This window comes from Felis catus, chromosome X (assembly GCF_018350175.1).
Source record: "Felis catus isolate Fca126 chromosome X, F.catus_Fca126_mat1.0, whole genome shotgun sequence".
NCBI classification, from domain to species: domain Eukaryota; kingdom Metazoa; phylum Chordata; class Mammalia; order Carnivora; family Felidae; genus Felis; species Felis catus.
In genome coordinates, this window is record NC_058386.1 from 54,582,955 (window position 1) to 54,599,476 (window position 16,522).

The window sequence follows — 16,522 nt, forward strand, 5'->3', positions numbered from 1 at the left end:
TCGTTTCTACTCTTCCATCCCTATCTGCCGTTCCATCTTTACAGAGAGACTATGGTACCTCCTCCATAAAGGAGCAATTGCAATATCCCACTTCAGCTCTACTCCTGGCTGTCTACCAAGAGGAAGAAAAATGGTCCTATGTAATTTCCATTCCTTGATTAAGTGCAAACTTAAAATATGCAAAAGCAACTTGGAAAAGCAAGTGTCTGTATATAAGCAAACGTCTGCAAAACCCTGGACAAAATCCCTGTGTACATGACCAGGGTTTCTGGTGTTTGTGTGTTTGCCTGCTTCTCTGGGTGATTTTACCTTTGCAAGTCTGGATAGATGAGAAATGTATGTTTAGAAATAATTAGGCAGGAAAACAGGAAGAGAATAGGGTAGAGATGACTTCTGGTTATTAGGCAGAAGGTTCCTAGAGCAACTGGCATCATTCCACAAGGCCCAATCTACCCCTAAGGAGAAATTTGAAAGGTTTCAGCAACTATCAGCTGGCTTGTCCGTAGCTCCTTCAGTTTTTAGGAGACCTTACTGCCCCTCTGTGCTTCTCTGTCTGCTCTGAACAAAGTCCCTCGCCTGAAGCCTTGGTACTCCTATTGCCCCCTACCTACTCTCTTCCCCCTCCCACACAAACAGAGTCTGTTTCGAGATTGGACTTCGGAACCAAAGCTGTAAGTGCTGGCCTCCGGGAGATCGGGTTACTCCTGTCCGCAAGATAAAGCTCCGGGTTAAAGCTTCAGCTCCGGCACCTAAATCTTGGTCACTGAAAGTAGGAGTATTCAAAGAGCTAGGATCCTCCCGAGCTAGAACAATCCTCTCCTGCCTTCACCCACACTGAGCCAACATTCATTTCTCCAAAGCCATCCGGCATTACAGCGCCGAGAGGGGAGGAGAAAAAAGAAAGGGGAGGGGAGGGAGAAAGGAGGTGGGAAGGCAAGGAGGCCGGCCCGGCGGGGGCGGAACCCGACTAGCAAACTGTTGCATTTGCTCTCCACCTCCCAGCGCCCCTTCCGAGATCCCAGGGAGCCAGCGTGCCCGGAGAGCTGGAGGGTCCCGAGCTAGCCGGGAGGCAGAAGAGGCAGAAGAGGAAAGAGACCGAGCTAGCAGCTCCAGTGTGGGACAGGAGCTGAAGGGACATACCGCGTCAACCCCAGCTGGGCTCCGGCGACCGCCAAGGCTTTTTGCAGCGCGGCGGCTAACGCCGCCGCCTCAGAGCTGCCCTTTACTCTTCGGTGAAGTTTTTAAAAGCAGCTAGAGACTCGGAGGAAGCAAGGAAAGTGCCGGGTAGGACTGACAGTTGCCTTTGTCCTCCACCCCTCCACCCCGCCCCACCCCCTCCTGGGTCTCCTCTCCTGTTGCCGCTTGGCCCGCTCTTCTCTTCCCGTCCCCCTAACCCCCCCCCCCCCCCCTCCAGTTGGCCCTGCGTGGCCAGCCCGAATTTGCAGAGAGGTAACTCCCTTTGGCTTCGAGCAGGCAAGCTAGCTGTACGTTACAAAGACGGTTCTGGGGAGCCAGGCGACTGGTGAACCGCTTCAGCAAAGCACTGCAGCTGGGACCTGGCTAGTTAGGCTGTACACGGGGCGGGCCTCCAGGTTCCCTTCATTCCCTTTCCAGCTCCTTCTGCACGCAGCAGCCACCCCCACCCCCTCCAGTTTGCAGGGCCTGAGACCAAACAATGAAAGGGCAGTCAGGGCTTCAGTAGACCATTAAAAAGAAAAAGAAAAATCCCAAACAAAACAAACCTCCAAACCCAAAATAAAACAAAAAGAAAATAACCCGGTTCTTAATTGCACCTGCTTCAGTGGATACTGAATTTGGAAGGCAGAGGGTTTTCCTTGTTTTTGTTTTGTTTCCTTCAAGAGTTGGGCATCTTTTGAATCTACCGTCCCAAGATTTCAGTAACAGACTGTGAGACTAGCAGGGCAGATCGTGTACAACGCGTGTTTTCCTGTGCAGGAGATTTTGAGGCTGTCAGAGTGCTTTTGCGTGGTTATTCCTGCAAGTTTCCTTCCCAAGAGCTTCCCGCAGGTGGGCAGCTAACTGCAGCGACTACCGCATCGCAGCCTGTTGAACTTCTCAGCTGGACAAGGGGAAACAGGATAAAGGAATTAGGTGGAAGAGTCAGGCAAGCTCAAGGATGGAGGTGCAGTTAGGGTTAGGGAGGGTCTACCCCAGGCCACCGTCCAAAACCTATCGAGGAGCTTTCCAGAACCTATTCCAGAGCGTGCGCGAAGTGATCCAGAACCCGGGCCCCAGGCACCCTGAGGCCACGAGCGCAGCACCTCCAGGCGCCCGTTTGCAGCAGCAGCAGCAACAACAGCAGCAGGAGCAGACCAGTCCTCAGCAGCAGCAGCAACAGCAGCAGCAGCAGCAGTCTGAGGATGGCTCTCCCCAAGCCCAGAGCAGAGGCCCTACAGGCTACCTGGCCCTGGACGAGGAACAGCAGCCTTCACAACAGCAGTCCGCCCCCAAGGGTCATCTGGAGAGAGGCTGTGTTCCAGACCCTGGAGCTGCTTCAGCCACCGGCAAGGGGCTGCAGCGGCAGCAACCAGCACCACCGGACGAGGATGACTCAGCTGCCCCATCCACGTTGTCCCTGCTGGGCCCCAGTTTCCCGTGCTTAAGTAGCTGTTCCGCCGATCTTAAAGACATCCTGAGCGAGGCCGGCACCATGCAACTCCTTCAGCAGCAGCAGCAGCAGCAGCAGCAGCAGCAGCAGCAGCAGCAGCAGCAGCAGCAGGAGGTGGTATCCGAAGGCGGCAGCAGCGGGAGAACAAGGGAGGCCACTGGTGCTCCCACCTCCTCCAAGGACAGTTACCTAGGGGGCAGTTCAACCATCTCGGACAGCGCCAAGGAGTTGTGTAAGGCAGTGTCAGTGTCAATGGGCTTGGGTGTGGAGGCACTGGAACATCTGAGTCCTGGGGAGCAGCTTCGGGGGGATTGCATGTACGCCCCGCTCCTGGGAGTTCCACCCGCTGTGCGCCCTTGCGCCCCACTGGCCGAATGCAAAGGTTCTGTGCTGAATGATGGCCCTGGTAAGGGCACCCAAGAAACTGCTGAGTATTCCCCTTTCAAGTCAGGTTATGCCAAAGAGTTGGACGGCGACAGCCTGGGTTGTTCTGGCAGCAGTGAAGCAGGGGGCTCCGGAACACTTGAGATGCCCTCCACCCTGTCTGTCTACAAGTCTGGAGCACTAGATGAAGCGGCAGCTTATCAGAGTCGCGACTACTACAACTTTCAGCTCGCCCTGGCTGGGCCGCCTCCCCCTCTTCCCCCTCCCCATCCTCATGCCCGCATCAAGCTGGAAAACCCGCTGGACTATGGGAGCGCCTGGGCGGCAGCAGCGGCACAATGCCGCTACGGGGACCTGGCTAGCCTGCATGGCGGGGGTGCAGTGGGACCCAGCTCAGGCTCACCCTCAGCCACCGCCTCTTCTTCCTGGCATACTCTGTTCACAGCAGAAGAAGGCCAGCTGTATGGGCCCTGTGGCGGGAGTGGAGGCGGCAGCACTGGCGAGTCAGGGTCTGTGACCCCCTATGGCTACACTCGGCCACCACAGGGGTTGACGGGCCAAGAAGGTGACTTCCCTCCACCTGATATGTGGTATCCTGGTGGTGTGATGAGCAGAGTGCCCTATCCAAGTCCCAGTTGTGTCAAAAACGAGATGGGCCCCTGGATGGAGAGCTACTCCGGACCCTATGGGGACATGCGGTAAGTTTCTCCTAGAAATGTCTTTTAATCTATAGTTAGTCGGGATATGGGGGTATCTATCCTCTCCTACTTGAAGGGAACACTCTGCCCCTGTGAGCTCAACAGTGTTCCATAAAAAGGGCCGCCCTGAATCTGGAGCCTTCTGGGTACTCCTAGCCTGCCAAAGATATGACCTTTGTGCTCTGAACCCCCACTGTGTGCCCCAGTCCCCTGAGAGCCCAGGGTGCTGGTGTGTGCCCTTTCAGATAACAACACTCTCCCTCCCTCAGTCTCTTAAAATCCTTTATACCTCATGGTGCTCCATGTCCCAAAGGCTCCAAAATTAAATCCAAGAGCAAGGGCTACCTTCAGAAATAAAGCTCTTAAGTCCTCCAGTACTTTTTCTCCTCCCTCTTCCTAAATCTGAGAACCTGGACCGGAAATATGGGAAGTTTCACCTCTTAGAGTGTGTTAGGGTTTGCCCTCCAGTTTGTGGCAGGTCTTGGCAGGTTAAAGGCAAAAAGACGGGCCCAAACTTTTCTCAGTCTGCCTTCTCAAAAGAGATAAAATGGAAGTGCCAGATTAGGGGAAGAAGGTCTCAGTTCTCTGGGTTCTCAGGGCTGCTGTGTGAAGATGGGGTGCAGTTCCTTCCCTGGCAATAACTGAGGACTTGCTCCAGAGCTAGACATCAGCAGAGAGAATACAACCAGGCACAATTAGAGCAGGGAAAAGTAGAGGAAAACCAAAGGACAACTTTCTTGGTAAACACTGGGCAGTATTTGCTCTCACAGGTTGACCATGTTGGAAGTAGCTTCTTGGGTCGATTTTCTCTTGTAAAGTTTTTATTTTTCTATATGGACTATGGCAGATATACAGTCCCCTATTTCAAGTTTTCATCAGATCCATAAAAAGAACGTTCTTTTAATGAATAATATAGCCAGACTTGAGTCTGACTTATAAAGTGTTGGAAAATTTTTTTTTAAGAATTTCTTGATATATCAGTGTGCATATAAATTGCTTTTGGGAGGGAAGAGTGGGGCTCTTCAATATGTTCCTTCATTTTAAGAACATGGTTGCATTTTTAAAATTATAGTTGACATACAATGTTACATTAGACATGCTTACATTTTAAAACATGAGCTGTTACCTCTAACAAATTTGGTGAGAACTGTGAGGGATCTATGGGCCATAACCTTGCCCATGAGTTTTAATTAGGACATAAGAAAAGTGATTAATCTCACCTTGTTTATTAAAAATTCTTCCCACATTTATTGAGCTTCTTGGAGATCATGTTGAAGACTTTTTCCCCAGCAAACAGAGATATTAGTTTATCTCAATGAGGGAGGGAATACTGACTAAGGAACTAACTCCTCAGGTACGCTGGGTGCCGATGTCCCCTTGGACTTGTATCTTGTTCTGTTTTTCTTTTTCTTTAGCTGTTTTTTTTAATCTGTGACTTTTCCAAAATTATTTGTTAGCTTTAGCATCTTTGACAGCTTAAATCCAACAATTTGCCTCCATTCACTGATGCTTCTGTTCTTGGAAGTTTGATAGCACAGTATTAGGAAAGAAAGAAGAGGTTAGGATTTCAAACAATATACTATTTTCTGGGCTATTGAAGAAACAGCTTCTTACCAGGCTTTACATCCTACTATTAGATTTTTGATGTTTGGCTTACAATATTTTACAATTTGATTATTTATATAATCAAAACTTTTTCCAGTTAGTTTGGATTTTTTAAAGTTATTTTTGCAATGTAGTTATACCATGGTATAAAAGGTTTTCTTCATTTTATAAAAACGGATTTACTTGGTAGGGTTAATTTATTTTCCCTAGGGCTGTTGCTAGTTAGTTCTACTGGGCACTTTTTTTCAGGGATGTGGATGTCTAAGGTGCTTCTTGACATACCATGATGCTAAACTGAAACCTTCTCTCTTCTGCTTCCCCCCCCCCAACCCACCTAACAACTAATTTAGTTAATAGGGAGGAAAGGAAGCATTCAACATATTTGTTAAGGGATGTATTTTTTTGTAAACATAGCCTGAGATTTCAGTAAGTAAGTATAGAAAGCAAAAAGTTCTTCCCATCATGTGTGCAGTAAGGTTATTTTATCCTAGCTCTTAGTGGAAACACTTCTCTGTTAGAAAGGCATGCTTATATTAATGGTCTTAACTAGTGAGAATTTAGCAGTATCCAAAGAAAGTAAAAGACTATCAATTTTTCCTGGTTTGTGGTTGCAGCACTGGTTATAAGAGCTAGTGAAAGAGAAAACTGACTTGACAAAGAATTTTCATCTCTAGGATATAGAAAATTGTGGAGTAAGTTTTTTGAAAATGCATCAATTTAATCAGAATACAACCAATCCCAATCTAAAAGTTGACATTTTATTACTTTTTCTTTCTTTCCCTCACTTTGTTGCGGTACAATTTGGTGAAAGGCAAGTGATGTTTTAAGCCAAAGCCAGAACCTCCACACTGTTTTGCATGCATTATATGCCAAATTTGAGTTAAAAATCTAAAAATTCTAGAGGCTCCAATTTGTTGGATTCCTCCCTTTTCAAATTGTGTGTGTGTGTGTGTGTGTGTGTGTGTGTGTGTACATGTGCGCACGCGAGCGTTCGTTCATACACATTAGTTAGTTGGGGGATAACTTTAGTAACTTTTGGAATAACTCTATGTTCTTATACATCTACAGTGTTTCTGCTGAAATGAGAGAGGTGGAAGGAGAGAAGCTTGAAGGTGGTCCTTTAAAAAAACAAACTTAATTTAGCATGTGATTTGAACAGAAGGAATAACAAAAAGTAATGGGACTAGTGTGCAACCCTGATGATATTTAAAGGAGCTGTCTTCTTTCAGAGATCAAACAAGAGTACAAGTTTGTTAATTGACCACCTGCCCACTTGAAAGAAGTAGGACCCTTTTTATTCCAGCAAGCAGCACAATAATATGAAAAACATTTATTCTTGGGAGTTGAGGCCCAGGGAAGCATGTGCTGGAATTAGAGTTGGGATTTAAATTAATTATTCAGATGCAAAAAGAACATTTTAATTTTTCTATTGGTAATTTGTTCTTTCTTTATATTAAATATAATTTATTGTCAGATTGGTTTCCATACAATACCCAGTGCTCATCCCAACAGGTGCCCTCCTCAATACCCATCACCCACCCACCTCTCCCTCCCACCCCCCATCAACCCTTAGTTTGTTCTCAGTATTTAAGAGTATAATAGTGTTTTAGTAGTGCTTTGATATCAGCAAATCTCGCTTTCCTCTATTAACTACTTAAAAAGGAGACAATTTGTTAATCCCCCTTTTCATCTCCTCTCCCTTCTTCAGTTATCAAACAGACTTTTATGACTATTTTGCAAGAAGCAGTTTGTTTTGTAAAGCCGAATTTTGTTTTGGGACCAAAATAGTCTGAGGCTTTCTGTCCATAGGCCTTGAGAGTCCATTGTCAGTAAATAACTAGTGAGTTCTATCTGGGCACCAGTGATCAGAACCAGAGGACCAAATAGCCACACTGGGTGGTACCCCATTTGGAAATATGTGCAAGATGTACTGATGGAAGTCTTCTCTTTGTTGTCCATAGTGTATCTCTTTTAGCTCAGCCAAAGGTTAACATCAATGAGAGATATTTTCCAAGAAGCTTATAGCCTTCCAATTGCAGGGTCACTTTGGGGCACTTTCTTGCCAGTGCTAATTTTACCTCATCAGATTTCCATTTTTCGAGTTGTAAACTTCGATATAATATATTGAATTTGCTGGCACATTTAATTTTCTTTTTAAGGTGTTTTTCTTCCCTGTAATAATTTTCTCATCTGGTGTGCATATATGCATTTAAAACAAGGAATCCTTAGGTCTCTGACTCTTACTTATACTGTAGCTGCTTTTGGTGGGATTATGAATTGGAGTTAGGGACATGGACAATTTTATTTTTTTTTTTTTCCATAGTGATATCAAGACCACCAGTTTCATTTGGAAGTCTGCTCAAACAGGGAGCAGAATGTAGGCTGAGTGTGAGAAGCAAGGGACTTGTTTTATAACCAAACCTGAAATTATTATTCTGAAAAATGAAAAGGAAACAAAAATCAAGTTTTGTGAGGTTGGTCAGAGAGGGAAAAGGAAACCTCTCCCCACCCCCCTACCTCCACCATTTTCTCTTTGTTTGCAGCTTCCTCAAGTGCTTCCTGTCCCAGATTTTCTTTCATTTCTCTCCTTTCATGCTTTTAACTAAATGGAAACATAGACACTTCTTTCTACTTTTGAGGACATTTTCCTCATTACACCTGAGGTATACTCCTACAGATTATTTTTTAATCTGGAGAGTAACCGATCAGATCAACCCTAGCACCTCTCTTTTAAGGCTAGATGACTTGAGGGAATTGCAAAATTAATAGCTGGGCTTTTTTAGCTTGAGGTTAGAGTCTGATTCAACAGTTGCTGAGGGAGCTGAACTAGAAGGCTTGAGGACTTGGTGATTTAATGAAGTATTTTTCCGGTTGCTGTCCCTCTCTCTTGATCTCTGTCTCTGTTTACTGGCCATTTTGGCAACCTTTTCTCAAAGCCTGAAAATAACTGGACCCTCTCCTGTGAGACATGCTGGGTCAGACATCGACAACACTTTCACAAGAAATACCTAATCTGTGTGTGAGGGTACTTGCTAGCTGGGCCAATACATATGGTGATGCTGTGTGTAAATTAATCATTTGAAAACAAAAATAGATATTGAAGAAACTCTTCTACCTCAGACTTCCTTTACCAGCATCCCATCAAGTTATGAAATGTTGAATTCAGAGTTAAGTTATCCTCATCCTAAACACAACACTGACTTTTTTTTTCATTGTTCATAAAATTCTCTATAGTTATCAGTATTGGTTGACATTTGTCATATTGAAGAGAATTATGAAATGTCATATTCATAACACCCTTTTCAAAGAAAATACCCGGTGTCTTATAGTTTATTGAGTAGCACTCATGGAAGTTTAAGTAGGCTGGGAGGATGCTTAGTGAACACCTCTTTGCTAGTTGAGGGTATAGAAATAGTTTTTTTTATAACCTTTGTTTACCATGTGGAGAAACCTCTGTAAAGCAGCACTTCTTAGCTTTATTTCTCCAAGCTTCCCACCTGTTAGATGATGTGTTATTTTATTTTACTTTATTTTTTATTTGTTAATTTTTTAATGTTTATTTGTTTTTGAGAGAGAGAGAGAGAGACAGAGTATGATCAGGGGAGGGGCAGAGAGAGAGGGAGACACAGAATCAGAAGCAGGCTCCAGGCTCTGAGCTGTCAGCAGAGCCCGATGTGGGGCTCAAACTCACAAACCATGAGATCATGACCTGAGCTGAAGTCTGACATTTAACTGAGCCACCCAGGCACCCCTATTTGATTTGATTTGATTTGATTTGATTTGATTTTAATTTACTTCTAGATAGAAAGAGGGAGAGAGAGAGAGAGAGAGAGAGAGAGAGAGAGAGAGACAGGCAGAGGGAGACAGAGAGAGAATCCCAAGCAAGCTTCAGTCTTAGCACAGAGCCTGATGCAAGGCTTGACCTCACCACCCCGGGATCATGACCTGAGCTAAAATCAAGAGTTGGATGCTCAATTGACTGAGCCACCCAGGTGCCCCACTGATTGAGGATATCTTATATTGTTGCTCTGTAACGGCTACTTTCAGTGGCTGTTGCGCAGAAATGATAGGACTGTGAGTTATGCACAATTCCTTGCACACTTATGGGTGCTGCCACCCTTTCTCTCTTAAACCATTTCCTGCTGCCAACCTACAGGCCATGTTAAGGTTGAGAGTGGCTCATCCAAATAAGCTTAAAGTTCTAAAGTGTTGGTTACTTGAGAATGCTGCCAATATAGATCAGGTAGTACCTGAGTTTTATTTTACATTTTAATCGCAGCTTTACTAAAGCATATATATATATATATATATATATATATATATATTCACCCATTAAATATAAATATATATATATGTAATTATCACCCATTAAAATTTTACAGTTGATGGATTTTAGGATATTCAGAGTTGGGCAACCATCACCACTATTTTAGAATATTTTAATCACTTAGTATTCACCATACCCCCCAAACACTGAGCAACTATCAACCAATTTACTTTTGTTCTCTATGGGTTTGCTTACTTTAACATTTCATAAAAATGGAGTCATGCAATATGTGATATTTTATGACTAGCTTTATTCATATAGAATAATATTTTCGGGGCACCTGGGTGGCTGAGTCAGTTAAGCATCTGACTCTTGGTTTCAGGTCAGATCATTATCTCACAGGTTCATGAGTTTGAACACTGTATCAGGCTCTGCCCTGGCATCATGGAGCCTGCTTGGTATTCTCTCTCCCTGTCTCTCTGCCCCTTCCCTGCTTGTGCTGTCTCTGTTTCTCTCAAAATAATAAAAAAGAATAATATTTTCAGTGTTCATCCATGTTAAAGCACATATCAGTACTTCATTCTTTTTTTATAACCAAATAATGTATAACCATTGAATGTATATATACCATATACATATTTTATATATATCATATTTTATAACCATTGAATTTTATAACCATTGAATGTATATATATCATATTTTATCTATCCATTAGTTGATGGACATTACATTTATTTTCACTTTGTGACTCTTATGACCAATACTGCTATAAACATTCATGAAAATCCATACAAAATGTTTTTGTGGATGTGTGAACATAATGTTTTTAATTGTTTTAGGTACGTACCTCAGAATGAAGTTTCAGGATCATATGGTAACTCTGTGTTTAACTTTTTGAGGAACTCCCAAACTGTTTTCAAAATTAGCTGCATCATTTTACAATCTTACCAGCAATATATGAGGGTTCCAGTTTTTCCACATCCTGCAAATATGTGTTGTCTTTTTAATTATAGCTGTTCTTAGTGTATGTGAAGTGATATTTCAAAATGGTTTTGATTTGCATTTCTTTAATAACTAATAATATTAACATATTTTCATGTCCTTATTGGCTGTTTCTATATCTTCTTTGAAAAAAATATCTATACAGAACTTTTGCTTAGTTTTGATTGGTTACTTGTCTTTTTATTATGAGTTTTAAGAGTTTTTTTTCAGTGTATTCTGGATACAGACCTGTAACAAATTATGATTTGTGAATATTTTATCACATAACATGAGTTGTCTTTTCATTTCCTTGATGGTATCTGCTGGAGCACAAACATTTTGAATTTTGATGAAGTCTACTCTATTTTTTTCTTAGGTGTCTTGTGATTTTGGTGTCATATACAAGAAAGCTTTGCCTAATCCAAGGTCACAAAGATTCGCACCTAGGCTTCCTTCCTAACTGTTAAATTTAGGTTTTTAATCAATTTTGAATTAATTTTTATATAACTCGTAAGATGTGATTAGGGGTTCAACCACATTCTTTTGCATGTAGATATCAACAAATGGTATAGTCATTATGGCATGTTTGTTGAATCTTTCCTCATTTAACTGTCTTGGAACACTTCTTGTAAAATCGGTTGACTATAAATGTGAGGTTTCATATCTAGTCTTTGAACTTTATTGCACTGATCTTTTACCAGTACCACACTGTCTTAATTACTGTAGGTGTTTAGTAATTTTTGAAATGAAGTGTGAGTCTTCCAACTTTGCTCTTTTTTAATTTTTTTTTTTTTTGGTTACTCTGGGTCTCTTGAATTTCTGTATTAATTTTTTAGTGAATTAATTTTAATTAAACTTTTTATGAATTTCTGTACTAGTTTTTCAGTTTCTACAAAGAAGCCAGTTGGGATTCTGAGAGAGATTGCAGTGAATCTGTAGATCAATTTGGGGAGTGTTGCTATCTTAACAATATTGAATCTTCTGATACATGACCATGGAATGTCTTTTCACTTATTTAGCTCTTCTTCAACAATGTTTTGTAGTTTTTTAAGAGTGTAAATTTTACACTTTTGTTAGATTTATTCCTAAATATTTAATTTTTAATGCTATTATAAATTAAATCCTTTTCTTTATATTCTTTTTAAATTGTTCATTGCCAATGCATAGCAATAGAATTGATTTTTTGTATATTGACCTTGTATCATGCAACCTTGATGAAAGTACCTGAGTTCTGAACACCTCTGGGACTTAAGAGGCAGAAGGTTTCTGTTGCCATACTAAAGTTAAAGCATACTTTGTCTCATTATATATGAAGGCCACATAGGGACACTGTTCTCAATTTTCCTCAGCTATAAATTGAAATTGGTAATGCCAGCCTTTTTTCCAGATGAATAGAAGAATGTCTCAAACTATCAGGTCTTTAGAGAACCTAATAAGGTTTATGCAGTTAATAATCTTTGTAGTATTTGGATTTGGAAACTATTAGCAAGGATGTGAAGAATAATAATAATTTCTACACACAAAACTAACATGAAGAGGTAACAAATGCAAACTAGGCCAAAGAAATAAATAGCTATGTCTGACTTATGTTTAGGTTTGTGTAAACACCTGGAGTCATAATTTTATGTTTTTATGTGTTGTCCTTTGGATAAAATAAATGCCACCCCACCTTCTGGTGTGTATTTCTAGATGAGGAAATGGTTCATTTATTCTCCTACAATTTGGGCTTCTTTTCAGGGAGGTACTCTATAACCATGAAGCAGAGATACAATTTACCTATAAAGGGACTGAACTTTGGCCTCACTAACACTCTAAACTAAGGGTCATATCTAGTCAGCTACAGCTGTGGTGTTCTGATAATGGTGTGCAAACTGCAGACCACTGAACAAAATGTCCTATCATGACCTAGCTGTCTTTAGAGATGATTCTACTAAAGTGATTTTTTAAAAGTAAGCATCAATCAACCACTTTTCATTAAGAATCTGCTATATGCTTACCTGTGTGCTTCAGGGAAAAGGGAACACAATTCAGGAAGAATCTTGAGGTCACTTCCCTCAAGGAGCTTATACCCATTAAAAAACAACAACAAAAACAAAACAGAATGGCAACACTGTGATGTCAGTATGATGAGATGCTGGATTGTATGGTACAGATTTTTAAAATTTAAGCACTGGGTGTTGTATGGAAACCTATTTGACAATAAATTATATTTAATATAAAAAAGTTAGTGGACAGGGATTTATTTTTTTCTTTTTCCCAAATGTATTCAGGTATGATGACAAATAAAAAAGTGTACATATTAGGTTGTACAATAAAAAAATAAAAAATAAAAAGAAATAGATTAATGTAGGTTGCCTCTTATCCTTTATGAATTAAGTGGGGACTAGCAATAGATTATAGGTCTTGATGGATATTTCAAACACCAGGAAGTGGTACCTCTGTAAAGATAATGATGAGTGAACTCAACTAAGGGATTGAAATATATTTCTGCTTTTTCAGCAGTACCACCCCAGTCAAGTTAGTTACAAGTTTCTTCCTTAGTGCCTTTGGTTATATTATTGAACATGCTAGGAACACATTTTATATCTTTGACTATACAAGTTTTAATAATATTAGGAATTAATTAAAATTGAAGGTGATTTATGGGCCTAATTTTGGCGTGAGAGCCAATGAAGATATCTAGTGTGGTGGTTAGATTAAGAATTATTATTCTACTTTCAAGGTTTCCATTTATCATGGTGGCTTGCTTCGAGTTTCTGTATAAATGGGATTTCAGGGTGTTGGTTAAGGGGGGGAGGAAGTGTGAAGTACAAATCAAACAATTCTGGGAGTAAGAGGTTCATGAAAATTTTTTCTATAAGGGCTTTGTTGAATTATATGATGTAGTGTTTTAAAATGGCCTACCTTTTTAATAATGAATTCTGTTTTCTCTGGTTGAGTAGATTCTTTGCTTGTGGAAGTGTAGTCCCACTGTCTGGCTGCTAGAGTGACTGCAAGTGTCCTGTGGCAGAATTTCCCTGGGAATGGTTGCCGTCCTTTTGTGGATTCAACACATTACAGGATAACTTGGGCCAGAGTCACCTACTACCAAATAATAAAGAAGTTACTGTGGCACTTAGTATTTTATCTGGCATGTCCCTTCTCAAAGTGCAAAACATTTTTAGTAACACTGATTCCTTAACACCTATTTATGAATGTGGAGCTGGGAGCAACGACATTGGATATATTCCAGTAGCACTTTACAGTTTACAGATCAGTTTCATATCTCACTCTTGCATTTCATCCTCTTTTCTCCCCTGTACATGTAACCAGATTTTAGGTGTAATACTCTTCATACTCTTATTCTGTTGTTACTCCCACTGTAAATATTATGTTCGGAGACATTAGGTAATATGTCTTAAGTCAAACAACTTCAAAGTGGCAGAGCTAGGATCTTAGTCTTACTCTTTCTTCTTTCAATCAAGTGTTCCTTTTTTTATTATATGTCTCTCTCATGTCACTATAGGAAATAAGAGATTTAGAGAGGCAAAATAACCTTAATTGGTATCAGTAATAGAAACTGGTAAAGCTTATAAGGCTTTTGGGTCTCTTATTCACTCACCAGACTGAGTTTGGTGGATTGGTTTGTATAAGAGTTTTGGGTGAGAATAATCTCACCATCCTACTTTATCATCTGCATGTACCTATGGAACATTTATTATATGCCAAAGTCTATATTAGACACTGATGTTACAACAATGAACAAGGCAGACAAAAATTCCTCCTTTTGTGGAGTTTACTTTGTAGTGAGGGGAAACATAATAAGTGTCATGAGGAATAACTTAACAGATTGCAGGAGATAGAGATTCATAGTGGGAAAGACCATTTTATATTTGTTGGTCAGAGAAAGCCTTCCTGAGCAGGTGATATTTGAGCAGAGACATTAAGGAAAGGAAAAAGTAACCCACAGAAATATCTGGAGTTAGAATATTCCAGGCACAAGCAACCACAAATACAAAGGGCCTGAAATAAGAATGTACTTGGTGTGATGGAAGACAGCAGGGAGGTCTGTATTGGTGGTTTAAGTAAGTTGAGGGTCATATGAGATTAGAGTTAATTAGGGGAATCATGGGTCTTAATTAGGACTTTGGTTTTTACTCTGATATGGGGATTCATTGGAGGGGTTTGAGCAGAGAAATAATGTGATCTTTTATTTTAACAGAATCCTTCATAACATCAACCACTTTTTGATAGAATGTACATTTGTTGCTTACTTATTGTCTGTACGAAGAAGAGACTGTGGGAGCAAGGGAGCATCAGGGAGATGAGTCCACTGCAGTTATCCAGGTTAGAGGTGATGGTGACTTAGACCAAGGTGGTATTGGTGGAGGAGATGAGAAGTGGCTGGATTCTGGATGTATCTTGATGGGAGGGACAATAGCATTTAATGACAGATTATATATTCATTGTGAGAAAAAGAGGAGTCAAGGCTGGTTGACAAACTTTTGAGCTGAGCAATTTGAAAACTATGATTACCATTTACTGAGATGATGAAGAATGTAAGTGGAGCAGGTATTATGTGAGGGGGGTAGGAATTAAGAACTTGATTTTGGATGTATAAAGTTTAAGTTATATGGCAAGCATCCTGATGGCTTCTTTTCAGTGTTCACACAGTGCCCTCAGATTTCCTGCTCTTCAAGATCAATTAGGATTTTAAAGATCACCTAGGCCTTTGGTGCCCCCACCTCCCTCCCCTTTCACTTTATGGAAGCCTAGAAAAGGGTAGAGTCTTATCTAGAGTGAAACAACAAGCTGACAACAGTTAGAGCACAAACTCAGTTCTCCTGTATTCCAACGAGGTGCTTCTATTCTCAGTGTTATTGTGAGCCTCATTTGGGGCAGAGAGTGTCTCTTCTTCCTACCCAAACCTTAAACCAGGTAATTAAACTAAGTAGTGAATACAAAACCAGAACATATGTATTGGCTGCTGCCTCCAATCAAACCAAAATATTATAATTATGTTTTCACTGAACTATATAACAAAATACTTTATCTGTGAAAAACACAGTAAGCAGACTTTTAAAGACTACTGAGCCACATCTGGAACGTACAGAGAATATGAGCAGAAATGGCCTGAGATCATAGAATATTAGAGTTCATGGAACCCATCTTGTCCAGCTAGATCAATCTGTGGATGAAGTGTTTGAGGCACAGAGATGGGAAGGAACTTGACCATAGTCACACACAAAGCTGGTGCCTTTTAGTCATAGTCTGTTCTGAGGGTTAACTGTTGCTTCATTGGAAAAGTCTATACTGGAAATGTGATCCCCCACTCAAAACAAAGAATTATAATAATAGCAATAATAATGATAGCATTTATTGTGTGCCAAAGTTTGATGCCTTAAACAGATTAACTCATTTAATTCTCACAACGAATTTGGTAAATAGTCCTAGAGAGGTTAAGTAACTTGCCCCAAAGTCACATAGCTAGGAAGTAGAGTTTATGTGCACACCAAGGAAATCTGGCTCGTAGCCACAAGGTTCTAACCACTTTGTAATACCAGTAGCTTCTAGGATTAGGCAGTCATTCACTGCTACCATCCCAAAAGACCGGTGACCTAATTATGTATTCCCTCTATTATAGTCTACTGTTCCTCACCAAATAGCTGAGTGCCTGGGGATTAAAGTGGAGGTGGAGGGATGCAAAGGGGGTCAGGGGAAGAAGTTGATCATTTATAATAGGAATTTGAAATTATTGAAAAAGGCCTTGAGATACTAAGGTGGTTGAAAATCTCAAAGCCCAGTACAAACCTGGACAATTCAATGCCTGCTTAAATAGGAGGGCTGCCAAGTTAAGAAAAAAAAAATAGCTGAATTTTTGGAGTTAGGAACTGTTTTTCATGTGCTGCACGTGTTAATTCATTTAATCCTCAAAGTAACTCCCTGGGGTAGGTACTTTTATCATTCCAATGTTAC

General features: G+C 41.0%; 1 protein-coding gene across 4 annotated transcripts in view; it reads left to right on the forward strand.

The window, feature by feature from the left end:
- Positions 1–879: 879 nt before the first annotated feature.
- The window catches only part of AR (androgen receptor), a 181,336-nt gene continuing 165,693 nt past the window's right edge, over positions 880–16,522 (forward strand). For 2 of the 4 annotated variants that reach the window (XM_004000575.6, XM_045051332.1), the window contains exon 1: positions 1,326–3,711. In XM_004000575.6, coding sequence (XP_004000624.3) covers positions 2,138–3,711 — 1,574 coding nt within the window. In that variant the 5' untranslated portion in view covers positions 1,326–2,137. Of the gene's footprint in view, positions 3,712–16,522 lie in introns of all 4 variants that reach the window. The other 2 variants (XM_045051333.1, XM_023249497.2) reach the window with 2 other exon arrangements.